Source organism: Symphalangus syndactylus, chromosome 6, assembly GCF_028878055.3.
Source record: "Symphalangus syndactylus isolate Jambi chromosome 6, NHGRI_mSymSyn1-v2.1_pri, whole genome shotgun sequence".
In the NCBI taxonomy this organism is placed as follows: Eukaryota; Metazoa; Chordata; class Mammalia; order Primates; family Hylobatidae; genus Symphalangus; species Symphalangus syndactylus.
The window spans coordinates 41866187-41894124 of record NC_072428.2 but is presented as its reverse complement, the minus strand read 5'-3'; the positions used below and the strand labels follow the sequence as shown (position 1 = coordinate 41894124).

The following is a 27938-nucleotide window of genomic DNA, read 5'->3' as shown; positions in this document are numbered from 1 at the left end:
AGGACCAGGAACAGGACGTCCCAGCAAGACAGAAAACTTTTAGATGACAACTGCTCTACTCCCACCAGACACCAAAGAAAAAACCTCTGCCCACACCAGGGAAGGTCAAGTGGGGATCCTAGAATCCCACACTCAAAAGGCTGTAAAGAGGCACCCCAACACCCCACTGCAATGGTGTCAGGGAAGACCAAGTGGGGAGCTAAGACTTTCATCCCAACTGGCCAGTATGAACCTCCTTCTCCCAGCAGTGTCAATGGACTTCCATCCCCACCAGACAGTAACAAGGAGTGTCCCCACACTTTGGACTTAATGGAAGCTGAGTAGGGAATCTAGACACCTGCCTCTACCTCACAGTAACCAGGCAGCACTTCCCTTTCTCCTGCCAGAGTGGTATCCAAAAAAGCCAGCTAACCCAGTCTAAAGAAAATAGCCACACAACAAAATATGAAAATGTGCAGATTTCAAAAGAAAAACCCAAGGAACAGGAAGATCCCAAACCAAATGACAAAAAGACAATTGATAGACACCAAGATCGAGATAACAAAGATGTCAGAATTATCTGGCAAACATATTAAGGCAGTCTCCATAAAAATGTTTCAACAGCTTGAAACAAATGAAAAGAAAAAAGTCTCAGCAAAGAAATGAAAGTCTCAGTAAAGACACAGAAGTACAAAGGAACAAATGGGAGCTTAAAACTAAAAAATACAATAATCAAAATAAAGAGCTCAGTGGACGGTCTTAACAGCAAAATGGAAGGGACAGAAGAATCAACAAACTAGAATGCACAACAGTAGAAACTACCAAATCTGAAAAACAGAAAACACACTGAAGAAAAGAAAATAAACAGAGCCTCAAGAGCCTTTGGGAATGTTACAAAAGATCTAACTTCCATGTTATCAGAGGATCACAATGAGAAGACAAGGAGAATAGAGCTGAAAAAGTACATGAAATAACAGCTGAAAACTTCCCAAATGTGGTAAGACATAAACCTACACATTCAAGAAGTTGAATAAACCCCGAAGAGGAAAAACCCAATGAAATCTACACCGAGACGCATCATAATTAAACTTCTAAAAACAAAAGACAAAAAAATATTGAAAGCAGCCTAGGAAAAACATCTTACCTACAGGAGAAAAACAGCAGATTTCTCATCAGAAACCATGGGGATCAGAAGAAGTGGCACAGTATCTTTCAGGTGCTGATCAAAGAAAACTACAGTACCTTGCTTATCCCCAGTTTCACTTTCCTTGGTTTTAGTTACCCACAGTCAACCACAGTTCAAAAATATTAAATGGAAAATTTCAGAAATAAAGTTTTAAATTGTTTACCATTCTGAGTAGCCTGATGAAATCTCACACCATCTCACCCAGGACAATGAATCATCCCTTTGTCCAGAGTATCCACACTGCATATGCTACTCACCCGTTAGTCATCAGCACTGACACTGTCTGCTCTGAACATTCAACTGTTGACATTATCATGCCTCAACAAGCCACATCATCATGCCTCAATGATCCAGGATCATCTAAAGCAGATGATTCTGACCATGCATCAGAAGGTCAATAGTAACAATGCAATATCACAACGCCTACATCATTTACCTCACTGCATCTCATCAAGTAGGCATTATCTCATATCATCATAAGAATACAGAACAAAAAGATATTTTGAGAAAGACCACATTGAGATAACTTCTATTGTAGTATATGGTTGTAATTTTTCTATTTTATTAATAAGCTAATCTCTTACTCTGCCTAATTTATAAATTAAACTTTATCGTAGGTATCTATCTCCTTATTGGAAAAACAGAATATGTAGGGTTCAGTACTATTCAGTTTCAGGCATCTGGTGGGGTTGAAATATATAGCCCTTGCAGGTAAGGGGGGACTACTGTATTAACTCAGAGTCGTATATACAGTAAGTTTTTAAAAAATTGTTCTGGGATGAAGGAGAAATCAAGACCTTCTCAGATAAGGAAAATCAAAGAGAATGTATTGCCAGAAAGGCCACCCTAAAAGAACGGCTAAAGAAAGTTCCTTAAACAATAAAAGGAACCTTGAAACATCATAAAGGAAAAAACATGGTTAGCAAAAATATGGACAAACTCCATAGCTCTCCTTCTCGAGTTTTCTGTAGTATGCTTGACAGTTAAAAAAAAAAAAATGTTAATACTGTAAAATGTATATGGTGAGAATATTTAAAAGTTATATTATAAACAGGAAAATAAAGAGACATAAAGGTTTCCATACTGTATTCAAACTGGCAAAATGACAATATCAGTAGGTTGCAATAAATTATACATAAATAATGTAATACCTAGAGTACCCACATAAAAAGCTAAAATCCTATAAGGGTAAGTACTATTATCATCCCCATTATATTGATGAGGAAATTAAGGCTCAGAGTTGCATGAGGACACAGATACTAGTAAGTACAGGCTGAGTATCCCTTATCTGAAATACTTGGGACTAGAAGTGTTTCAGATCTGAAATTATTTTGGATTTTGGAATATCTGCATATACCTGAGTTATCTTGGCGATGGGACCCAAGTCTAAACATGAGATTTATTTATGTTTCTATACACTTTTTACACATATCTAAAAGGTAGCTTGACACATATTTTTAATAATTTTGTTCATGAAACAAAGTTTGTGTACTTTGTTTCAAGGTCAAGAGCAAAATTGAGGTCAAGTTTTAAATTTTCCACTTGTGGCATCATATCATGACTCAAAAAGTTTCAGATTTTGGAGCGTTCTGGATTTCAGATTTTTGAATTAGGAATGCACAACATATGAAGATGAGACTCAATCCTAAAGTCAAATGGCTCCAAATCCTAATTTTTTTTTAAACCACATTAAAAAGGGGTTTTGGGGATTTAAAGCTCAGAGTTACAGAAGGACACAGACACTACAAAACAGTGAATATGGGACTCAATCCCAAATTCTGATTTTTTTTTTCCACCACAATATAAAGGGGTTCTTGGGATTTAAAACTTCAAAACACGATGGGGAAATGGTTTTTCACTAACTTCTGTTAAACCAAACTTACATGACGCCATCTGTTTGGACTGAGCTTCTGTACTAGGCCCAACAGACCAAACCAAAATGAAGTTACCCATGCTGAATCCACACCACCAAGCCATTTATCTGACCTTCTAGAAATCAGGAGAATGAGAGCTAACAGCCAAATACCCAAACAGGCCAGTTTTAGCTGGCACAATAAGGAAGTCCCATCCGCCTTAACCTTTACAAGGAAAATAACTTTAAAAAGATCAAATGGCCTGGGCTCAGTGGCCCACGCCGGTAATCCCAGTATTTTGGGAAGCCAAGGTGGGAAGAATCACTTAAGGCCAGTAGTTCGAGACCAGCCTGGGCAACACAATGAGACTGTCTCTACCAAAAAAAAAGAAGAAAAAATCAATAATAAAACATAAAAAGACCAATCCATTTTTTGTTTTGTTTTTGCTTTCTTCAGCCCTTTTCTGTCTATAAAGCCAAACTTCTGTGCTCAGTTCATCAGAACAGTCATTCTATTTTATAAAATGAGATGTTGCCAGATTCTAGGATCAAAAAGCCAATTAGATCTTTCAACTAAATTTGTTGTAATTTTGTTTTCTGATACCTCCAACTGAAACTTAGCACTTCCTCTGTAAAGCACTCTAGCAATACCTGCTGATTGTCAACAACAGACATCAGATATTTTCATGTAATAGCTACTGCAGGTAAGTCAGAATAGCATTTACATTACTAAAGTTAAAAAGAAAGAAAGAAAATAGAAAGTTAAAGTCAAAAAAGAAAGTTATTAAAGCTAAGAATTTTTTTAAAAAGTTAAAGAATTTTGCTTCTAACATTTTGATATTTGAATTTAAATGTATTGGTTCCCCTTATAATCATATACATTTTATTTTATACATTTAAAAATAGTATTCTGGCTGGGAGCAGTGGCTCATGCCTGTAATCCCACCACCTTGGGAGGCTGAGGTGGGCAGATGGCTTGAGCTCAGGAGTTCGAGACCAGCCTGGGCAACATGGAGAGACCTCATCCCTACTAAAAACACACACACAAAAATAGCCAGGTGTGGTGGTGCAGGCCAGTGGTCCCAGCTATTTGGGAGGCTGAGGTGGGAGGTTTGCTTGAGCCAGGGCTTGGGGGTTGTGAGGGAGGTTGCAGTGAGCCGAGGTCACGCCACTATACTCCAGCCTGGGAGACAGGGCAACAGAGTCTGTCCCTCTGTCTCCCAGGCTGGAGTGTAGTGGCGTGACCTCGGCTCACTGCAACCTTCGCCTCCAAGGTTCAAGCGATTTCTGCCTCAGCCTCCTGAGTAGCTGGGATTACAGGCGCACCCCACCACGCCCAGCTAATTTTTTGTATTTTTTTAAGCAGAAATGGGGTTTTGCCATGTAGGCCAGGATGGTCTCAAACTCCTAACCTCAAGTGATTTGGCCGCCTCGGCCTCCCAAAGTGCTGGAATTAACAGGAGTGAGCCACTGCACTCAGCCAAAAAAAAGTATTCTGAGAATCCCACAGGCTTTACCAAACTACCAAGAGCCCTTTACACAAAAAGTTTAAGAATCCCTACATTAAGAACCATTTCCAATTTATTAAAAAGTCTTAACAGACCACAGCTTCTACTTGTCACTGGAATGAGAAGAATGGCTCTGGTAGAAGACATCAAAAGAAAAATACCTACAAAACTAAACCATGCTAGAAGCAAATGCTTTTTCAACTTCTCAGAAATCAATACCGTAAGAGTTAGACCCTTAGTTCAGTAAAAATCTATCCACAATCATCAAAGGATCCCCAATTTACACCATGAGTTCATTCCTAGGTAATTTCCAAAAAGGATATAATCCAAACCTCTAAACTCAAGAACAAGAGCACTTATTCCACCTTCCCCAACCTTCCACCTCTTACCTACCCCTACCCATTTCCTCTTAAACATTATAATCTATAAATCTAAAGATGAAGAGTTCCTTTCTTGAGGAAATTAGCAACATTCAAATGTATATACTTTCACATTCTTGTTCCAGGAACACAGAATTCCTTTTCTCTCTCCCATCCCACCTCTCTCAAAAGCATAAGTACCCAAATCGGGCGAAGCCTTTAAGATGAACAATGACCACAGCATTTTTTCTAATCCCATGATGAAAATAAGATTCCTGTCATACACAAGGCCACCAAAAGAGTGGCAGAACATTTTTTAAACAAATAATCCTATCCCTCCCCCTAAAAATTCAACTCTTGAAGAAAATCTTCTCAGTCCAAAAGTAATCCCTTTTCTAAAGGAATAAATTTCATGAGCAAAAAAAGTCAACAGCATAGCACAGAACACAGGTCTAGTATGATACTCCAGGTTTTCTTTCAATCATTAAACCTACCTCAAACTACACTATGTGGGCATTTGTTTTGTATACCTACAAATAGTGTTATGAATGGTGCTGAGAAAAGTTAAAGGCATTTCTGTATATAGGAAACTAAAGGCAACATTAATCATCAGTTCCCGTAACTACCAAGACAAAAATCAGATACTGTGCTTTGGAGAAATCTTCAGAAACCATGTATAGTAATTTTTAAAGCAAATCATAACACATACATTCACATACAAGTTTTATCCACAAATTCAAATATGAATTTCTTACTGTAATAAGAATGTACTCAAGTTTTATTTGTTGTTTGAGAAGACAAGGACCAAAAAAAAATAAAAAATAAAAATAGTTTCCTACTCTGAAGGAAAACCCCTGAAGAAAACACTTGTGTCTTGTCAAACAAGTCATGATACCTTCAACACCAAATTAACAGCGAAAAATTTCCATTTGACTACACAGTTAAGTCAGAGTACATTCTCCATTCTTAATTAACTATAAAATACCTCAGAAAATGTTATGAAAAAATACAAATACGCATACCCACCTCCCAACTTAGGAAACATTTGTAATATGATTGAAGACTCTTGCATGCCTCCTCAGTAATATTCCCCTCTCTCCTCCCCCAACACCAAGAGGTAATCAATATCCTGAATTTGGTATCTGTCATTCTCATGCATTTATATAACATTACTAATCATATAATAGTATTCCTAAACTACGTTTTGGAGAGGACACCACTGCAAATCTTCAGCTCTATACTAGCTTTTATCAGTAGCCATCAATTGCAGTTTTAATAGAAATACAAACACATCAAGTGTGCTTTTGGGTGAAACCTCACTCTTCCCTCTCCTCCTACCCCACTGCTCCTCCCAGATTCAAATTGTTAACATAGTCACATGACCAAGAACTTCAGAAAGAGTATCTATCACTCTTTTCAGCTCCCCTCTAGTAAGTGTTGGCACTTTTATTCCAACTTAACATTAATAGTTCTGTAGTGAGAAGAGGATCATATTTAGAAATACAAAAATCAACTTAAATCCCAGCTTTGCTTTTTACTTGCTACAGGACCTTGGGCAAATCCCTTCTTCCCAAGCCTGCATTTCCTCATCTGTAGAATGGAAATAATGACCATGACGATGCTGTGCTGCCTTCCAATCATAAAGGGTTGTAACTGGTAGAAAATGAAATAGTCATAAGTACTTCAATGTATTTTTCATAGGTACCTGCTCCTAATTAAAAAACAAAACTTGAAACCCTTAGTAATATAATTCAGTTACTGCATTGGATAGGAAAATGAAGTCCAACCAACCAACCAGCTTATCAAAAATACAAACCAAAGTTCATCAATACAGGTTCTATACAAGCTATAGAACACGATATTATAGCTTTTCATTTCATAATTCTATTGAAATTAATGCAAACTCAAGGTTAATATTAAGAAAATAGAAGATGCCTAGTTTCATTATCTAGATACTAGCTACTTATTTGGGGGACATGATTAATGTATGGTGCCTTTTTCAATGTTAATCACTTAACTTGTCTCATATACATATTTCACAACTGCAACTTTAATTTTCAAAGAATTAAAAATATGACAAGACTGAAATCTATTACATATAATTCATTTTGGCATTACTCTCAGTAAACAGCTATTGATAGGAGTAAAAATGAAGAAAAGTCACTAATTACTAGATCCATTTTAAGTAATAAAGTATAGAATATTACAAGAGGTTCTGTTTTTAAAAGAAAAGGAATGTGGGGTATTTTGTGACAGGCCAGTAAGACAGCTGGAACAAAGCTGTTTGAGCAACAGCTGTGCACCATGTACTGTTCATCTAAAACCACAAACTAAAGTAACTCATGTCAGACAACTTCATTGGATAATCAGCTCAGCCAATGGCTTCTTTCTGAAACTCTCACTACAAAGAAATATACACTAAATATATACTTTGCAATGATTTGAGGAAGGAAACAAAATAAACCCAATTGTCTCTAAATATAAAATTAAAAATTACAAACTAATAGTAAAACAGAAGACAAAGTTTTCCATACTATTTTCACACCTCTTAGGCTTCATAATAGTAAGGAAATAACCCAAAAACTCAAAACTAAAATTTGAATTACTAATATGCAACCTCACCATTCCTACTCCATTCTTAACTTTCAAATGAATGAAAGTGCTTTGTCATAAAACATCTCGCAGTGGTTATCAGAAATTTTTCACATTAAGTCACTTGAGAATTTTAAAGTAGTTACCTGTAGGCCAGGCGTGGTGGCTCACGCTTGTAATCCCAGCACTTTGGGTGGCCGAGGCACGCGGGCGGATCGCTTGAGCTCAGCCTGAGTTTGAGAACAGCCTGGGCAGCATGGCGAAACCCCGTCTCTACCAAAAAAATACAAAAATTAGTGGGGCATGATGGTGCACACCTGTAGTCCCAGCTACTTCCGGGGCTGAGGTGGAAGGATCGCCTCTACCCAGCAGAAGGAGGTAGCAGTGAGCCGAGATCGCGCCAATGCACTCCAGCCTGGGTGACAGAGTGAGACCCTGTCTCAAAAATAAATAAGTAAATAAAATAAAACGAAACAAAAATAAAGTAGTTCCCTGTAATCCCAGCACTTCGGGAGGCCAAAGTGGGCAAATCACTTGAGTCCAGGAGTTCCAGACCAGCCTGGGCAACAAGGCGAAACCCCCATCTTTACAAAAAAAATACAAAAATTGGCCGGGCATGGTGGTGCACGCCTGTACTCCCAGTTACTGGAGAGGCTGAGGTAGGAGAATCACTTAAGCCGGGGACGTCAAGGCTGCAGTGAGCCATGATTGTGCCATTGCACTCAAGCCTGGGAGACCCTGTCTCAAACAAAATAATTTTTTAAAAAATTTTTAAGTAGTTCACTTAAACCAACTTGTTGGCACGGAAATTCCATGCCATTATCTGAAAATAATAATTCATGTAGTACTCAAGCTACTACAATCACTAATTTAAACATCTGCAACTCGTCATTAAATTATCAGACTTAACTTTTGTTTCACATTTCCACTTTTTTATTCCAAAAACTCACAAACCTCTCTCTAACCTTAAATTCACTCCTTCCTCAAGTTAAGTAAAATGTATGCCTCTGTGTATCTGCACACAAGCCTACTTGCATGGGGCAAATTTCCCTTAGTTGACACATCTTAATTTTAGAGGCAAAAAGGACAAAATTACAAATTTAATAGCCACATATCTTTTCTATGTGATTTCTGAAACTTAAACATTTAATCTATCACAAATCTTCCTCTGCAGTTTGACTTGACTACCTGCTTACCTTTCCTTTCAGCTCGCATCTTTCGACTACTGAAATGTCAACCACATGGTCATTAACCAAAAACAGGTATTAGGAGAAAATTCATCAGGAAATAAGACAAAAGTTACAACTTTTAAGACCTTACTCTCAGACTGTTGTACACTTCCCAAGTCAAAATTGCCAGAGAGAAATTAAGAGAGCACTATCTTCTCCAAAGACTATTTTGGCTAAAACCGAATGCTGCGGATCAACTTCTAAAACTCAAGATTCAAAGTGTATATGCCACATATGATCTCTAAAATCCAAAATGATAGCCAGCTCTTTTTCTTCTTCTGTAACTAGATGCTATGGAACCATAATAGATACAACTCATCTTTCCAAAGGCCTCTTTTTTCCACTATTTATTTCCTGTGTCCTACTCAAGACTTTTTTTTTTTTTTTTGAGACAGTCTCACTCTGTCACCCAGACTGGAGTGCAGTGGCGTAATCTCAGCTCACTGCAACCTCCACTCCTGGGTTCAAGCGATTCTCCTGCCTTAGCTTCTCAAGTAGCTGGGATTACTGGCACGTGCCACTATGCCCAGCTAATTTTGTATTTTTAGTAGAGACGGGGTTTCACCATGTCAGCCAGGCTGGTCTGGAACTCCTGACTCAAGTGATCTGCCCTCCTCAGCCTCCCAAAGTGCTGGGATTACAGGCGTGAGCCACCGCACCTGGCCTCCACTCAAAACTTGATACTAGCAAATAGCAACAAATATTTTGTTATGTGCTTAGTTCTGTGTAACAGGTATTCCTAGTCTACGATTCTGAAAATGCAAATATGAATAAAATGTACAAATATAACTAAGAGACAAGGATACAGACAAAGCATACCAAATATATAAAGTCCTCTACTAAAATACTTATAGTCTAGTGCTTACAGGGTTTAAAATAATGTCAAGGCGAACCAGACACAGATCGTTGTTCAAGGTCTGAGCTACAGAAGAACAAAAGAAGGAAAAAAGGATCGTTTTCTAATCCATAACCTTCTTTTAAAATACACACACTCTTCCACTTGCCTCGCTGCAGAAAGCTGAGGAATGAAGGATTTAAAAACTTGAAAACTATCCCTTTTAAACATCTCTAATTCTACAAAATTATACCTCTCAGCCAAAAGCCCATATTTGGAGATTAAGATTTAGAGGATTTAATAAAATTTCATATTTGTTGAAATTCTGCTACTGATAATCTCCAAGAAATTGAAGCTCTCCAATGTCAACTTGCTGTTCAGCACCAAAACAAAGCAGAAATCTCAGTACCCCAAGGCAACTCTGAGAGATGACCAGCTCTTAACTTCCTAAACCAAAAATAGCTATGAGCAACTCTTCATGAATAAACAAGAAAAACAAATATATTCTTCCACACAAAGAAAAATCACTTCCCTGGAAGTTGTTTCATTAAATAGTATCAAGCTTTACAAAAATACCAGTTTTGTGGCCTTCTGAAAAGACAAGAGAACATTACCATTGTTTAATATCAGACCAAGAAATCAAGGGCACTAAATATGTTTTGGAGACAGTAATTATGTGTGACATCCAGAAAATTTCATCAAGGATGGAGAAGACAAATTTGATAAATCTTCCTAGAATAGAGGATCTTATCCTTTTCAATAGCTAACTTAAAACAATGTACTATAAAAGTTACAGAAAATCAATGCATAAATAATAGGTATTTCAGAAGATAACTGAAATAAATGAATACAAAAATGGAGAAGTCTTCCCAGACCTGAGAGTGTTTCATCATTTCCCTGAGAATACTAGTGACAGAGAAAAACTTCTAGTCATATCCTGATAAATGTGTCCATTTCCAATGATAAGGGAATGCTGCAAGCATACACCTAGTGAAGTTATTTCTACAGAAACTTGAGGCCAGACAAAGATAACAAATAAAGCAGGACCTCTACTGTTATAACACAAAAATGTTGGGGCCCAATAATTTTATACCCAGCCAAATCATCATTTATCATGCAAAAGTAAATTTAATCTTAGATATGTTTTCAGTAAAAAGTACTTGGAAATGTTCTTTAAATCACAATTCAAAATAAAAAGTAGCTGTACAACATAGTAACTATAGTTAATAACAATATATTGTACTCTTGTAAAAAGCTGAGTGGATGTTAAGTGTTCTCACCACAAAAATGACAACTATGCGACATAATACATATGTTAGCTATATTTAGTCATTCCACAATGTATATATACTTCAAAACACCATGTTGTACATAATAGATACATACAATTTTATCTGTCAGTTTAAAAATAAAAAGGCCAGGCACAGTGGTTCACGCCTATAATACCAGCCCTGTGGGAGGCCAAGGTGGGAGGATTGCTTGAGGCCAGGAGTTTTAAGACTAGCCTAGGCAACAAAATGAGACCCCATCTCTAAAAAATAAAAATAAAAAAGTTAGATGGGCATGGTGGCATACGCCTGTAGTCCTAGCTACTCAGAGGGCTAAGACAGGAGGAGGGTTACTTAAGCCTAGGAGTTTCAAGGTTGCAGTAAGCTATGATCATGCCGCTGCACTCCCGCTTGGACAACAAAGCAAGACCCTGTCTCTAAATAAAGACAATTTTTAAAATAATTAATTAAAACTAGCTGTTCATGAGGATTGTTTGTAAACACTAAAACCAGGTAGAATCATAGAAATGGCAAATAAAAGCAACAACCCTTAATGACAAAGGGATTAATGCCAACGGGTATTAATTATTGTAATAACAAAACAGAATGCAGAAGATTTTTTAAATCTTTTAAAAATACTGAATCTGACACAATTTTGGTTGTTGTAAATAAGGACAAAAAATGTAGGAAAGGAGGGGGTAGAAACAGGGTAAACAAAACTGCTTAATTCCCATTTTCCATAACTGGGAATAAGACACCATTTTCTGATTCCCTAATTAAGAATGTTTAAAAATATAAATCATTTTATACAAGGACAGATGGCTCACACCTGTAATCCCAGAGCTTTGGGAAGCCAAGGCAGGAGGATCACTTGAGGCCAGAGGTTCAAGACCAGCCTGGGCAACATAGCAAGACCTCATCACTACAAAAAGTCAAAAACTTAGGTACAGTGGCTCACACCTGTAGTGCCCGTGCTTTGGCAGGCAGAGGCAGGAAGATCATTTCAGCCCAGGAGTTCCGAGGGTGCAGTGACCTGTGATCACACCACTACACTACAGCCTGACCTGGGCACCAGAGCAAGACCCTGTCTTTAAAATTTTTAAAAGAATATAAATAATTTTTAAGATAAATTCCAGTAGAAAAAAAAAATCTACTTTCCAAAAACTACCACAGAACACAGAAAAAAACAAAAACAGTTGTACAGCAAAAGACACACTTGGTGCAAAGGCAGGAAGTTATTATGCTAAATAAAGATTAGAGTTTATGGCCAAAACCTTACTGGCCTAACCTAAATTTATCAACCTTTCCCTCCCAAGACATCTGGCTACAAAATTAAGAAGACATATTTTTTAAACAGAGAAAAAGTTGGTCCCTTTATGCTCTGCTTGGTTCCTTTAGGCTTAATTTCATTCAATGCCTCGCTGAACTAATTATAAAGACAAGATCTCATTAGCATAACTAAGTAAAACAAACTCTGCTCATTATTATTACCTAGAGTAACATCAAAGATGTTGACTTTCATTACATGGGCAAGCTGGTGTCAGATTTCCCCCTGTAAAGTTGTTATTTTCCCCCTGTAAAATTAATAACTTATGAGAACATACTTTGAGACTATATTAACATCTAGTACTCTCAAACTTTCACATACTAGTTTTAACATCCATTTTTACCCACTTAGTTTTAAGATCCATTTATGGTTCTTACTTAAATCAATTGTTATAATTGCCAAAAGGCAACTTACTAATTCCACCTTTTCCTTTATGTTCATTCATTAGTCAGAATTCTACATTAAGGACTTCTAGATCATTTATTTATCATAGATCCTTACTCTATTTATGGGTAATAAACAAGTACTGCCTTATTTATTTCAATGATTAAATTGCCCTATAGTCAGTCAATGGGAGTTTTGCAGGCTGGCTCCTGTGTCTCTTTCAAATATCCCCGTCATTTTACTTTTTTGAGCACTCCCTTATGAGACTACAAGATGCTCCAAACATATTTTATATTTTTTCCTTCCCCTATTCTGGAATCCACCATTTCTCTAAGGTTCCTTCCAGTAGAGAATAGTATTAACGGTATTTAGAAACCAAGATCTAGTGCTAAGTGATCTCATTCCTAAAGGGGTATCACTGCTTCCTGGCCATCTTAGCAGACAGAAGTGGAAAAACATGTACAGATGTACGCATGTGTATCCATAATGAGATCTATTTCTATATCTACATACTTTTTTTGCTTGTTTTTTGTTTTTGAGATAGAGTCTCGCTCTGTTGCCCAGGCTGGAGTGCAGTGGCGCAATCTCGGCTCACTGCAAGCTCCGCCTCCCAGGTTCACGCCATTCTCCTGCCTCAGCCTCCCAAGTAGCTGGGACTATAGGCGCCCGCCACCATGCCTGGCTAATTTTTCGTATTCATTTATTTTTTATTATTTTTTTTAGAGATGGAGTCTCGCTCTGTCACCCAAGCTGGAATGCAGTGGCGTGACTTGGCTCACTGCAACCTCCGCCTCCCAGGTTCATGCCATTCTCCTGCCTCAGCCTTCTGAGTAGCTGGGACTATAGGCGCCCGCCACCACACCCGGCTACTTCTTTTTTTTTTTTTTTTTTTTTTTGTATTTTTAGTAGAGAGGGGGGTTTCGCTGCGTTAGCCAGGATGGTCTCGATCTGCTGACCTCGTGATCCACCCGCCTCAGCCTCCCAAAGTGCTGGGATTACAGGTGTCAGCCACCACGCCCAGCCTATATCTACATACTTCTAAAACCATGAATTTATGCCACTATCTTCAATTCCAATCAAACATCAGAGTTCATTTTAACCTTCACCTTTTTCACCTTTGTAACTCCCTTCTCCAACAGTGAGAAACTGGCTCCCATTTTCCACAATATATTTACTTATTTGCTTATAACAGTATAGACAATTGCTTCAAAATTGCAAACCCATGCCTCTATGACAACAACAAAAACCAAAAACTCTAGTTAACTCTATTAACTAGAGTTCAACGTTTGTTTCAATCTTTTTGTCTTTATCGTGAGGACAGAGTTCAAATACTAGGATCAAAAGTTACCTAAATTAGTTGTTTTTCACTCCTTCAGTGTAGTTAAGTTACTCATTTGAAATACGGTTCAGTTCATTTGTTTCTATTTGTACTCCCCCTTAAGGTGTTTTTTTTTGTCATCAGTTGATTTGGTTGGTGTGTTTGTTGCTTATATACTCGGTATGTGAAACATTAACATGGTTCCAAAAGTCAGAAAGGTATCCTCAGAAGGGTCCCTGCCCCCATTCCCTCTATCCTTTCCACTGCATACCTTTTACCCATCCTCTAGGAAATCAATCTTATCAACCTCCAATTTATCTTTGTGTTTTGGTTTTGCCCCAATGAACAAATACATATGTATTTTCTTATTTCTCCTTCTTTCTTACACAAAAGGTATACACAAAGTAGTAGACACTTTTGCACTTTTTTTTCACTGATTCTGTAAGTTTGGTTTGTGTGATTCCTCCAAATCTCATATTGAAATCTGATCCCCAAAGTTGGAGGTGGGATTTAATGGGAGGTGTTTGGGTCATGGGGGTGAATCCCTTATGAATAGATTAATGCCCTCCCTGGGACTGGGGTGTGAGTGAGCTCTTACTTATTAGTTCCACCACAGCTGGTTGTTAAAAAGAGCCTGGCGCCTCCCCCACTGGCTTGCTTCCTCTCACCATGTGATCTCTGCACATGCCACTCCCCTTCATCTTCTGTCATGAATGGAAGCTTCCGTACACCCTCACCAGAAGTACTTATGCCAGTACTGTGCTTCTTGTATAGTCTGCAAAACTCTAAGCCAACAAAACCTCTTTTCTTTATAAATTACCCAGCCTCAGGTATTCCTTTGGGCAGGGGTGTCCAATCTTTTGATTTCCCTGAGCCACACTGGAAGAATTGTCTTGGGCCACACATAAAATACGCTAAACTAACGATAGCTGATGAGGTTAAAAAAAAAATTGCAAAAAAAAAATCTCATGTTTTAAGAAACTTTATGAATTTGTCTTGGGCCACATTCAAAGCTGTCCTGAGCCGCATGCCACTCACAGGCTGAGTGTTGGACAAGCTTGCTTGAAAGCAAAACAAACCAAGACAACTGAACAACATATCCAAGAAAGCACTCCGTATCAGTTAATCATGCCCTCAGTCTTTTTCACAGGTGCATAATGCTCCACTGGATTTTCCTATCACGGAGACTGCTCGTAATTTTTCTAATTAAGAAATGCTGCAACCTTGTACATGTGTATTTTCATACTGTGGGAAGTGCATCTCCTGGGTAAATTCTGAGATTTGGGATTGCTGAGTCAAAGGGCATGTATGTGGTCAAATAAATACATCTTATGTCGCCTAACAACACATAATTTCTGTATTATTTCTGACCCCCAAAAAATGCATAACCTGAATCTAATCATGAAGAAACATCAGCCAAACCCAAATTGAGGGGACTCTATAAGTAACTAATTTGTACTCTTTAAAAATATCAATGTCATAAAACACAGAGACTAAAGAACTGTTCCAAAGTAAATAAGACATGGAAATAATGAACTGGACAATCTGAGATTTTCTTTTGCTATAAAGGGCATAACTGGAACAACTGGCAAATTTCAAACAAATTCTACACATCAGGTAATAGTATAATAACAAATCAATGTTCATTTCTGAGTTACGTTAGTATATTTTATTCATGAAAGCAAATGCAGCTGGGCACAGTGGCTCACGCCTGTAATCCTAGCATTTTGGGAGGCCAAGGTGGGTGGATCACATGAGGTCAGGAATTCAAGAACAGCCTGGCCAACAAGGCGAAACTCCGTCTCTACTAAAAATACAAAAATTAGTAGCCAGGCATGGTGGCAGGTGCCTGTAATCCCAGCTACTCAGGAGGCTGAGGCAGGAGAATCGCTTGAGCCCGGGAGGTGGAGGTTGCAGTGAGCCAAGATCACACCACTGCACTCCAGCCTGGGCAACAAAAGTGAAACTCCATCTCAAAAAAAAAAAAAAAATTAGCCAGGTGTGGTGGTGGGCACCTGTAATCCCAGCTACTCGGGAGGCTGAGACAGGAGAATGCCTTGAACCCAGAAGGCGGTGGTTGCAATGAGCCGAGATTGTGCCACTGCACTCCAGCCTGGGTGACAGAGTGAGACTCTGTCTCAAAAAAAAAAAAAAAAAGAAGAAAGCAAACGCCCTCGTTTTTCGGAAATACACAAAGAGATATTTAAGGATAAGGGTGGCATCATGTCTTCAACTTACACTCAAATGATTTTAAAAACCATATATTGCAGGGAATAAGCAAATACAGTAAAATGTTACCATTTGGGAAATCTGGTTAAAGTCAAAAAAGAAAGCAACATCGGATGTCTTTTTAACACTTATATTCTTATTTCTACTGCTGAATTTTACTTACATGGATAAAGAGCTTTCTCCCAGAAAAAAGAATCATTGTATAAGGTGACAGTAAGTTAAAGACGGCAATATTAAACTGTTAGTATATACCAACAATAAATTGACTGCATTTTTAATTAAACTATAAGTTAAAGTTGTTCAGTGTTATGCAACAAATAATCACATGGCCTTTATAAAACACTAAAAATAAAATATAATTTATAAGACATCAAGGAGCTCAGTCCAATTATTCTCAAGTACAATTTAAGACAATTTATATTTCTTTACATCTTTGAAACACGTTTTTCTTTGCAAAAAGAAATAAATCTAAGGCCTACCAAGTACAATAGTTTAAGTTTCAATCTCAAACAGACTCAGTAGCTCTGCCCAAAGTAATTCAAGATCAAGGCCTTTCAACAAAATTCATGACTATTAACTCCATACTGTCTACACACAAAGTCAAAATCCTTTATTCATTATCACTTTTCATTAAGGAAGGCACAGTGGAATTAATATCCTAAAGACCATTTCCCCAACCAGAAAAAAAGGCGTTCAAGTGGCATCACAAAATCTGTTTCAATTTTAAAGACCAACTTTAATTTGAAAAAGAAACCTTAAAAAAAAAAAAAAAAATATATATATATATATATATTTTTTGTTTTTGAGATGTAGTCTTGCTGTGTTGCCCAGGCTGGAGTGCAGTGGCATGATCTCCACCCACTACAACCCTCCGACTCCCAGGCTGAAGCAGTTCTCCTGCCTCAGCTCCTGAGTAGTAGCTGGGATTGCAGGCGCCCACCACCACACCCAGCTAATTTTTGTATTTTTAGTAGAGACATGGTTTCACCTTGTTGGCCAGGCTGGTCTCAAACTCCTGACTTCAAGTGATCCGCCCGCCTCAGCCTCCCAAAGTGCTGGGATTACAGGCGCGAGGACTGTGCCCAGCTAAAATTTTTTTTTTAATAGCTTTAAGAAAGTCTTTTCTCACTCTCCTCCCCCAATTTAAAGTTATCAATTTATTTTCCTAACTGAATGGAACAGACTATTTTTATTCAAAGCTTAGGAAAGACCATGATATTTCAGCAATCAGACGAATTAAAATCCCATCCCAGTAAGCAGTAGCCTGTTATCTACCAAGGGAAAGCAGTATTCTTGACCTACTCAACAAAAGTGCTCCCACTTGGCCAGGCGCGGTGCAGGCCCAGGCGGGGGGATCACCTGAGGTCAGGAGTTCATGACCACCCTGGCCAACATGGTGAAACTCCATCTCTACTAAAAATACAAAATTAGCCAAGTGTTGTGGCATATGCCTCTCTATAATCGCAGCTACTTGGGAAGCTGAGGCTGGGGAATCGCTTGAACCTAGGATGTGGAGGTTGCAGTTAGCCAAGATCACTCCATTGCACCATTGCACTCTAGCCTAAACAAGAGCGAAACTTCGTCTCAAAAAAAAAAAAAAAAAAAGAAGTGTCCCCACTCAACTCCTACAACTTCCTTATCCCAAAACAGGGGCACGCATGAACACACACACACACACACACACACACACACACACAGACACAAAGAGAATGAACAAAACACTTAAGAATAAGACATAAGTTAAGAAACTGCAGGTTAAAATTTCCTTCTTCTCCAAAGGCAGTCATCCTCTATAAGAAAATGTTCTTCCTTGGGTGTACAGAAATTTTATCTAGGAATTGCCTGCAGGACCATTTCAGCTGTTCCCCAAACAAGAAAACCTTTAGTATGGTACCACTTTGGGGGCAGGTGTCTTATTTTTCAGTGCTAACAATTCATTTGTACATTAATGTTAAAAAAAAGTTTACACACTAAAAATCTCTAGAGTTTCAAAATCGGAGATAAAGGTTAACAGTTTAAGTAGTTTCTAATTGCAGGAAAAATCTTCAAGATGTAGCAATGGAACAGCAAATTGGGAATTTAAACTCACAACCTTCACATGTGGATCAATTAACTATTAACACAAATCTCCTGAAATCTCTTCTCGGATCTCTGCCCCAGGAAAAAGCAATGAAAAAGCACTCAGCAAAAGACAAACTTTTAAAAAGCAATGCTGGGTCCAGACTAACAGGTCATAGGACTGACTGAAATTCAAGATGTGAGAAATCAGCTAACCCCTACCTACCTCAAAATCTGGCAAATTGTTGAATGAAAAGTTAACATGCTAAAAAAAAATAGAAACTGGGATACTTCTCCCTGTAAATTTTTAAAACATATATGGCCTTTTCTCAGAGTTACCAGATAAAGCACTAACCCCAAAATTAAATGCTTACCTCATTATTTCTTAAAATCAAATCCAAACTGACAAAAAGAAATTTCTCCAACTCAAAACAGAATCCACATTCATCACCTGAATACCACACAGAAGTAAGGAGGGGAGTACAGGGTTGAGCCAGGAAGGAGAGGGCAATGAAGACTTAAAGTAATAGACCAGATTATGTGTCAAAGAAAAATGAATAAATTACAAATTTTGTTTTGGAGGAACACCAAGATACAGAACTAATAGCAGTAAATAAAACCCAGTAACAATTCTTTTTTTTTTTTTTTTTGAGACGGAGTCTCACTCTGCTGCCCAGGCTGGAGTGCAGTGGCGCAACCTTGACTCACTGCGACCTCCACCTCCCAGGTTCAAGTGATTCTCTTGACTCAGCCTCTTGAGTAACTGGGATTACAAGCATGCACCAACATGCCCCGCTAATTTTTGTATTTTTAGTAGAGGTGGGGTTTCACCACGTTGGCCAGACTGGTCTCAAACTCCCGACCTCAAGTGATCCACCCACCTTGGCCTCCCAAAATGCTGGGGTATTACAGGTGTGAGCCACCGCGCCCAGCCAACAATTCTTATTTACTTACTCTGTAGATGGCACTGTGCTGGATGATTTACCTGCATTATTTTATTTAATCCAAAAACCATAAGGGTACTATTATTTAATATTATTCTCCCTTCTCAAATGATGAAACTTGGGTTTAGAGAACCTAAGAAACTTGACTGAAGACACAGCTAGTTAAATGAATAAAAAAAAAACACACACTCCTAGAATTTCAAAGGTGCAGAAATTTGTTCAACCAAACCCAACATTTCATGGAGAAGAAACAGAAGCTCAGTCGAGATAAAGGCAGATTAAGAAACTACTCAAAGTCACCTGCGTAGAGAGACGTAGACCCCACACACCCAGCAGTCTCTCCTAACCACTCTGTACCATCCTGAAGTCATTTCCTTCCCAGAGTTTACTCATCATTTAGGTGTTCTACCTACCAACAGAATTTTATACATTTTTCAAAGAAATATGAGCAACAGAAAGGAGGAGGTCATGTACACACACATATTCATTAAATAACATAATACTTTATATTTTATCATGGCTACTTTGATTTATTTTTAAAAAGGAAAAGGTATCTCAATTTAATTACCTTAGTTCCCTAATTTTGCAACTCTTCATATTAACAGAAGGTAACAACTAAATCTAAGTCAAAGAAAGTTAAGGTAAAAGGCATTGTTTTTAAATTCTCCGTTCCCAATTTTATATTTTTTTCTGCTCAAAATTACATAGTAGAAAATATATATACTGAAAATTGTAAAAACAGTCTGGTGTTTCAGGAGTCTTAAAAAAGTAAGTCCAATTTGTGCCATTCTAATCTCCTATCAAGAGAACTGACTTCTGCTTATTAAAATGATTAGTCTGCTGTGTTCTCTCCCTCCAGTTACTACTGCTGAACAATCATGGTGGAATGAATTTTAACATTCCAGGAGTCAGGCAATGAATAGCTACCCTATTAAGTGTAAATATAAAAAAATCGCTTTAGCTCCATAATCTAAAATTAATATAAAAATGTATGCAGCTTTACTATAGACTGTACTAGACATTGTTCTAAGCCCTTGACATGTTAACTCATTTAGTTTCACAGCTATATGTGGTCCACCATATTTCCCCAGTTTACAGATGGGGAAAACTAAGATACAGAGAAGTTAAGTAACCTGCCTAAAATTACACATGCAGCAAGTGGTAGAGCTGAGACTGCACCCAGGTGGTCGGGTTCCTGTCTCTCCAAAAAGTCTCCTTCTTGCAGAGACCAGATCACAGGTCCCAAATCAACTATCAATCCCACTTCCCCACTTGCCACCACCTCTCTCCAAGCTAGCATATGACTCCCACATATGACATTTCCATTCTCCCCACCACCAAGCCTACATAGTGCTTTCATGAATTTTTTCCACAGACTTCTCTGAGTCTGAATTCCCTTTGCATTTAAACATGTTACAGAACTGTAGGCATAAACACTGATAACACCTACCATTGCTGAACACATACAACATGCTGGATACAATGCTACCATCTTTGTCATAAAAGTTATAAAGAATGTGTAATCAGACCCATTTTACTGGCAAGAAAACTGAGGCGCAGAGAGGCTGAGTATTTTGGCCATGTTCTCACAGCCAATAAACGACAGAGCTTTAAAAGACACACATGCTCAAGACGGTAAGACTCTAGGTTCATACTTTTTATGTACATATATGTCTTCCTCATACATACCTGCTTCCTTTACTTCTTTAATATCATCTAGAGCATCTAGGTACTATACTATTAATAGTGGAGGTATTTCTTCAACAAATGATTCTATAAATTATTAGGAAAACAGCAATTAATGCTTTTTTTTTTTTTTTTTGAGACAGAGTCTCGCTCTGCTGCCCAGGCACAATCTCGGCTCACTACAATCTCCGCCTCCCGGGTTCAAGCGATTCTACTGCCTCAGCCTCCCGAGTAGCTGGGACTACAGGCACGCGCCACCATGCCCAGCTAATTTTTGTATTTTTAGTACGGACAGGGTTTCACTATATTGGCCAGGCTGGTCTGGAACTCCTGACCTCGTGATCCACCCTCCTCGGCCTCCCAAAGTGCTGGGATTACAGGTGCGAGCCACGACGCCAGGCCCAATTACCGTTTTCTTAATGGTTTAATACCATTACTTCCCCAAAACAAAAAGGCCCAACACCTTAATTAATTAACATGGGCTCAAATAATTCAGATGGCCCCTTCCTCAAAAAAAAGTAAATATTTGTGGTTCAAATCTTTTAAGTAACACTACCAATATTGTAACCCAAGATTATTCTCCCACTCCTAGACTTCTCCTCCACTTACCCCCTCACCCCCACCCCCCCACCAGCCATCAGACTAGTCCCCAAAGGGTTAGCTATAAATTGTTTTGCTTTGCCATTAGATACGTACGATCTCTCTGCGCCCTAGGGAAATAGCAACCTGACAGCATCCCTCATTCTGTAGCTGCTAAACTTAAACCAATCTCACCCCTTACTCAGTGATTTTTTTAACCCACTAATAAGCATACTGTAAATGCTCATTACATAAAACATCCTTTCTTCCTGGATACAAAGGTTTTAGCAGCAGTAATCCCAGGGAATATTATAGCAGCAATTATTGCTCATTTACTCAATGTGAAAGGTGACAATCACATTTGTTACAGTGCTCGATATTTTAATGTTACTATAAACACTAAGTGAAATAAGCTATTCAGGTATCCCAATTAATGACAAATGGGTGAAAAGGAAACCAGAAAAAAATATTTCACCGTTCATACTCTAGATACTGTGAAAAATATCCTTGTTACCTGTTATAACACGGTACCTTCGTTCTCTCCCAGCATATGCCACACCTTTTAGGTTGACAAAAGCAGAAAGACATCGGGGCTTTGTGTTTTAAAAATCCCAAAAAAGACTACTCAAACCTCTCCCCAAGAGCAAATTCTAAGAAGGAAGAATTCCACCTCCCTTTTCTAGCAACCAGAGAGGGCTGGTGGTGGGGGAAGAGGGTGGTTAGAAAACAGAACGCCCGACTCGGTCATATCCTAGCCTGGCCCATCCCAAACTTCACCTAGGCACGGCGAGAAGCAGGACGGCATCAGGAATTCCTAGGAAATGGTCTCACCCCATCAGAGAACATTTTTAACTTCCTCGAAGCCACCATTTCCCTGGGGCATTATCACACACTCCCACCCGGATATATTACCTAAGAGAGTACTTATAAGAAGAGCATAACACACACACAAAGAAATACACAGTGCTTGAAGCGGGCAGCTCCGGCTCAGGCGGCGCGGAGAAGCCCGGAGACCACGCGGAGCCTCGGCCAAGTTGCCACCGCGATCGCCCCGACGGTGCAGGCACGGCCGCAGGCGGCTGGAAAAGCAGCGCGCAGGGCTCCAGCTCCAGCCCCACGCCCGGACCCTCGGAGCAGTAAGCCCGGCTCGGTGGCCCAGCCTCTCCCGGAGGTCTCCGGCCTCGGCCAGAGCGATAAGGTGGATCGGTGCTTCCCACCCTGCCAGCTCCGCCCTCCCGACCACATTCCTGAGAAGCCCTACTCCCGCGACGCCGCGCCCGGGAGGAGGCAGGAGCGCGACGCTGCGGCCGCAGGGCAGGAGCGTAGTCGGCCCCGCGCCCTCCCGTCTCCCGGCCTCGGCCCCGGCCGGGGCCCGCGAGGCGCCTCCGGGGCGAGGTCGCGGCGGCCGCCCCGCCACAGGTAGCGCCAGCCCCCGCCCGCCGCCGCTGCGGCGCCCCGGGCAGGCCCGCTCCAGGTACCTGGATGAACTGGATAGTGAGCGCCGACTTGCCCACGCCGCCCCCGCCGACCACCACAAGCCGGTACTTCTCCTGGCCGGAGCCGTCCCGCCAGCCGGCCGCGGCCATGGGGACGCCGCAGAGCCCAGCCTGACTGCGCCGAGCCGCCGCTGCCGCCCGCCCTAGGCCCGGCTCCAGGGACGTGTGCGGCCGGCGGGCTGCGGGCGAGCGGCCGGGCTGGGGTCCCGGGTACCGGGAGGTGTCTGGAGGGCCGGTCAGCGCGGTAGCGCGGCGCTGGGGGCTGGCTGGGTACCGCCTTAGGCGCGGAGAAGCGGGGTGACGGCACGGGCCAGGGGCGGCAGCGGCCGGGGGGCGCGCTCTTCTACGCGTCTCCGCAGCGCCTGCCGAACACAGCCTCCAGCGCCGCCACAAATGGCCGTCTGGGGGCCGGGCTGCCAGGCTGAGGTGCTGCATATGCATGAGGGGGCGGGGAGGGGTGGGGCCGCGCCGATTGGGGCTGGGGTTCAGGAGGTAACCCGGACTTCAGACCCCCACGGACACGCCGCTCTAATCTCTAGCCAGTGAGCGAGTGCGTGAGAGTGTGGGAGTGGGTGTCAGTTGGGAGTGGGACGAAGGCAGTAAGAGTGTGTCACCCTAATTGTGTATGTCAGGGATTGTGTGGATGAAAAATGCAATATGTGACGGCGTGTGCGAAAAGTAGGGCTGTTGGCATATTAACTCAATTTTATAGAAGAGTAAATACCCTGCTTTAAGAGTACAGATGGTGACCATATTTGTGTGAAAAACAGTATGTGACAGTGATTGAGGATTAGAGCTGTGTCACAGTAATTGAGTGTGTGATGGGTTGGTGGTTGTGACAGTGTGAAGAATGGGACAGTGGCTGAGCATGGAGAATAAGTCAGTGAGCTTGCATGGGCAAGACGGAATGTGACAGATTTTGTATGTGTCAGTACAGTGTCATAGTGGCTATGTTTATGTGTGACAAATGTGCAGTAATTGGATATGAGGAGTGTGAGTGTGAGGGGTTGAACTCCTGGCCTCAAGCGATCCTCCCGCCTCGGCCTCCCGAAGTGCTGGAATTACAGGTGTGAGTCACTGCACCCGGCCTCATGGGGTTTTTAATAAGAATTAAATGAGCACATAAAACAGTGCTGGTACACAGGAAGCATTTACAGCAATCTTGGAACATGACTGCAAGTTCTTGGACTTACTTGGTAACTCATTTGGAACCAGTAGAATGCAGCAGAAGAGATGCTGCCTAATTTCCCAGGCTAGATCAGAAGAGGCCATGCAGCTGTTCTCTTCGTATTCTCATTCCGGGAGGAACAAAGTCAGAAGTTTGACTACCATAAGACTGCCATGCTAAAGAGGCTACATGTAGGCATGCCAGTCGAAGTCTGATTGATGGTCAGGAGCAACATGCCATTAAAAAAAAAGAAAAGTCCCACTGAGCTCCCACCAGATCACCAGCATCACCTGCCAGCCATCTAAGTGAGACATCTTGGACACTCAGCCTAATCGAGCCTTCCAATGACGGCATCCCCTGTTAGCATCTGACTGCAACTGCGTGAGAGACCCCAAGCAAGAACTACCCACCCAGCCCAGCCCTGGCATCCTGAATTCTTTTTTTAAAAAAATCTTTTTTTTTTTCTTTTTTGAGACACAAGATCCCTCTGTCACCCAGGCTGAAGTGTAGTGTCACAATCATGGCCCACTGCAGCCTCCAACTTCTGGACTCAAGTGATCCTTCCACCTCAGCCTCCCTAGCAGCTGGGACTACAGGCACATGCCATCAAGCTCAGGTAATTTTTTTTTTTTTTTTAAGAGACAAGGTCTCTCTATGTTGCCCAGGCTAGTCTCGAACTCCCAAAGTGCTGGGATGGCTGGGCGCAATGGCTCACGCCTGTAATCCCAGCACTTTGGGAGGCCAAGGCGGGTGGATCGCTTGAGCCCAGGAGTTCCAGACCAACCTGGCCAACATGGCTAAACGCATCTCTACTAAAAATACAAAAATTAGTCCGGAGTGGTGGCGTGCACTTGTACTCCCCGCTACTCCAGAGGCTGAGGTGGGAGGATCACTTGAGCCTGGGACGCAGAAGTGACAGGGAGCCAAGTTCACGCCACTGCACTCACGCCTGGGCGACAATGTGGCTCAAAAAAAAAAAAAAAAAGTGATGGGATTACAGGCATGAACCATCACTCCCGGCCCTTCTTGAATATTTGACCCACAAAATCATGGGCAAAATAAAATTGTAGTGGCTCACGCCTGTAATCCCAACACTTCGGGAGGCCAAGGGAGGCGGATCGCTTGCTTGAGCACGGGAGTTCCAGACCAGCCTGGCCAACATACCAAAACCCGTCTCTACAAAAAATTACAAAAATTAGCCAGGCATGGTGGCGCGTGCTTGTAGTCCCAGCCACCTCAGAGGCTGAGGTGGGAGGATCACTTGAGCCTGGGACGCGGAAGTTGCCCTAAGCCAAGTGCGCGCCACTGCACTCTCGCCTGGGCGACAATGTGGGCTCAAAAAAAAAAAAGTGCTGGGATTACAGGCATGAACCATCACTCCAGGCCCTTCTTGAATACTTGACCCACAAAATCATGAGGAAAATAAAATTGTAGTGGCTCATGCCTGTAATCCCAACACTTTGAGAGGCCGACGCGAGCGGTCGCTTGAGCCCGGGGGTTGGAGACCAGCCTGGCCAACATGCCAAAACCCGTCTCTACAAAAAATTACAAAAATTAGCTGGGCGTGGTGCACGCCTATAGTCCCAGCCACTCCGGAGGCTGAGGCAGGAGAATTGCTTGAACGCTGGAAGCGGAAGTTACAGTGAACCAAGATCGCGAGATCACGAGATCGCACCACTGCACTCCGGCCTGGGCGACGGAGCCGTCTCAAAAAAAAAAAAAGTACTGGGATTACAGGCATGAGCCATCACTCCTGACCCTTCTTGAATACTTGACCCACAAAATCATAAGCAAAACAAAATTGTTGTGGCTCATGTCTGTATTCCCTGCACTTTGGGATGCCAAGGCAGGAGGATCGCTAGAACGTGGGAGGCGGAGGTTTCAGTGAGCGGAGCTCGGGGCCACAGCACTCCAGCCTGGGCAACAGAGCGAGACCCTGTCTCAAAAAAAAAAAAAAAAAATACATCGAAATAGTGCTTCACACACACGAGGATGACTAAAATTAAAAAGACCGGTAAGTGTTGACAAAGATGTGAAGAAACTGGAGCCCTCCTACACTGCTGGTAGGTGTGTTAAATGATGCCACTGCTTTGGAAAACTGTGTGTGTCAGTTCCTCAAAAGATTAAATGTAGAGTTACCATACAACCTGGCAATTACACCCCTACTTATCTGTACCTGAGAGAAATGAAGACATATATTCACATGAAAACTTGTTTGTGAATGTTCGTTGCATTGTTATATGTAATAGCCAAAAAGTGGAAACAACTCAGTTGTCCCTCAGCTGATGAGTGGACAAACAAAAAAATGTCGTATAGCCACGCAATAGGATATTATTTGGCAATAAAAAGGAATGAACTCCTGATACATGCTACAGCAGGATAAACCTTGAAAACATTATGCTAAATGAAAGCAGACACAAAAGACCACATATTGTATAATTCCATTTATATAAAAGGTCCAGAATAGGCAAATCTATAGATACAGGAAGCAGATTTGTGGTTGCAGGACTACAGCAACCAATAGCAGGTATGGAGTTTCTTTTTGAGGAGTTGAAAATATTTTGAAATTAGATAGTGGTGTTGATTGCACAACTCTGTAAATATACTAAAAACATTGGATTGTATGCTTTATATGGGTGAATTTTATTGTGTGTGTATTATGTCTCAGTGAAGCTACAAGGAAAAAAGTTTCAATTGCAAGGTTTCATTTGAACTGTGAAGTTCAAGGAAGTGGCTTTATACTTCAGAATGTTCCCCATATTAACTCTATTCCTTTATTTTTTTTATTTGACTCAAACGTAGTGTTCAGCAAATGAGAAGTCCATATGCTCAACCCCACCCAGACTTTCTATGCCAAAATGAGCTCTTTCCCTTAGAAAATACCCCCAAAAGCATACAGCAGAAAGAAACTTCCATGCAAACAGAAATCACTGAAGACACAGGAGAATATGGGAGAGGAAGAACTAGTTGTCACTCAAGCCAATTAAAGGTGAATTTTCAACTTAATCTGAAAAGTTTCCTTTTCCGGTAGCTGACAGATAATAAGTACATACATTTTCATGAGAAAAAGAATGATCTAGAACCTTGGAAAGAACAATAGAGATCATCCCCCTTACTTTATAGAAAGAAATCCAATGACAAGGGAGAGAATTTCTTTCCCAATGTCACCTAGCAAGTTGTTAGCAGGGATTAGGAAACAGGTCTCCTGACTCCCCTGCTCAGAGCACTTTGCTCCATGCCAAGCTGGGTGTTATCCAGAACCCCAGAGGGCCTCACATCGCAGAAGCGGTGTGATGCTGCCAGTCAAGAGAGCTGTTGACTGTATCATTTTGACTTAAATCAAGCTTTTGTTTGGCTAAAGTGTTGTCAAGAGATTTCAACAGGCAGATTCAGAGCCAGATCTAGCCAGCGCATATGTTTTGGCCTACAATTCAAATTTTTTGTTTAAATTTTGAATTGGTTGCCGATATTTAAAAATAGGGTACGTCACAAATAAATCAGGATTTCTAACTCTTCTTGGTAAAATTAAGTGGAATATCTAGCAACACTGGACTGGCGTTATCCGGCAACAACTAGCTAAAGCTAAATACTGACTGCGTTTTAGAAAACTTAAGATCCTCCTGTTCATCAGAGTCGCCAGCACTCTTCTATCATACGCCACCCATTTGTTACCTGCCTGGCTTTAGTGAGCTTTAAGAGCTTGCAAATCCTACTACTATGACAATGTTCACAAAGGATGTGCTTCCAAATCCACTGTAGTGTATTTTATTTATTTTTTTCCTATTCAAACCTAAAAGGCAGCCCGTAGTGTCTTTCAAAATGAAGAAACTGGGCTCCTCCCCAGACCTGCTAAATGAGAACCTCTGAGGATGCAGACTTAGAATCTGAATTTGTATATTAGATATCTAAAGTGATGGCCAGGCGCAGTGGCTCACGCTTGT

At 40.8% G+C, this 27938-nt stretch overlaps 1 protein-coding gene across 5 annotated transcripts in view; it reads right to left on the bottom strand.

The window, feature by feature from the left end:
• Positions 1-23233, bottom strand: part of RRAS2 (RAS related 2) — an 84627-nt gene extending 61394 nt beyond the window's left edge. The window contains exons 1-2 of one of the 5 annotated variants that reach the window (XM_063641074.1): positions 22812-22827; positions 7623-7749 (exon numbers count right to left, since the gene is read on the bottom strand). Coding sequence is in view for 4 of the 5 variants with exons in the window: in XM_055282349.2 (XP_055138324.1) it covers positions 5911-6054 (144 nt within the window). In the remaining variant the exon portion in view is untranslated. Of the gene's footprint in view, positions 1-1328; positions 1514-5910; positions 6181-7622; positions 7750-22811 lie in introns of those variants that run through there. The other 4 variants (XM_055282352.2, XM_055282350.2, XM_055282349.2 and 1 more) reach the window with 4 other exon arrangements.
• Positions 23234-27938: the final 4705 nt, after the last annotated feature.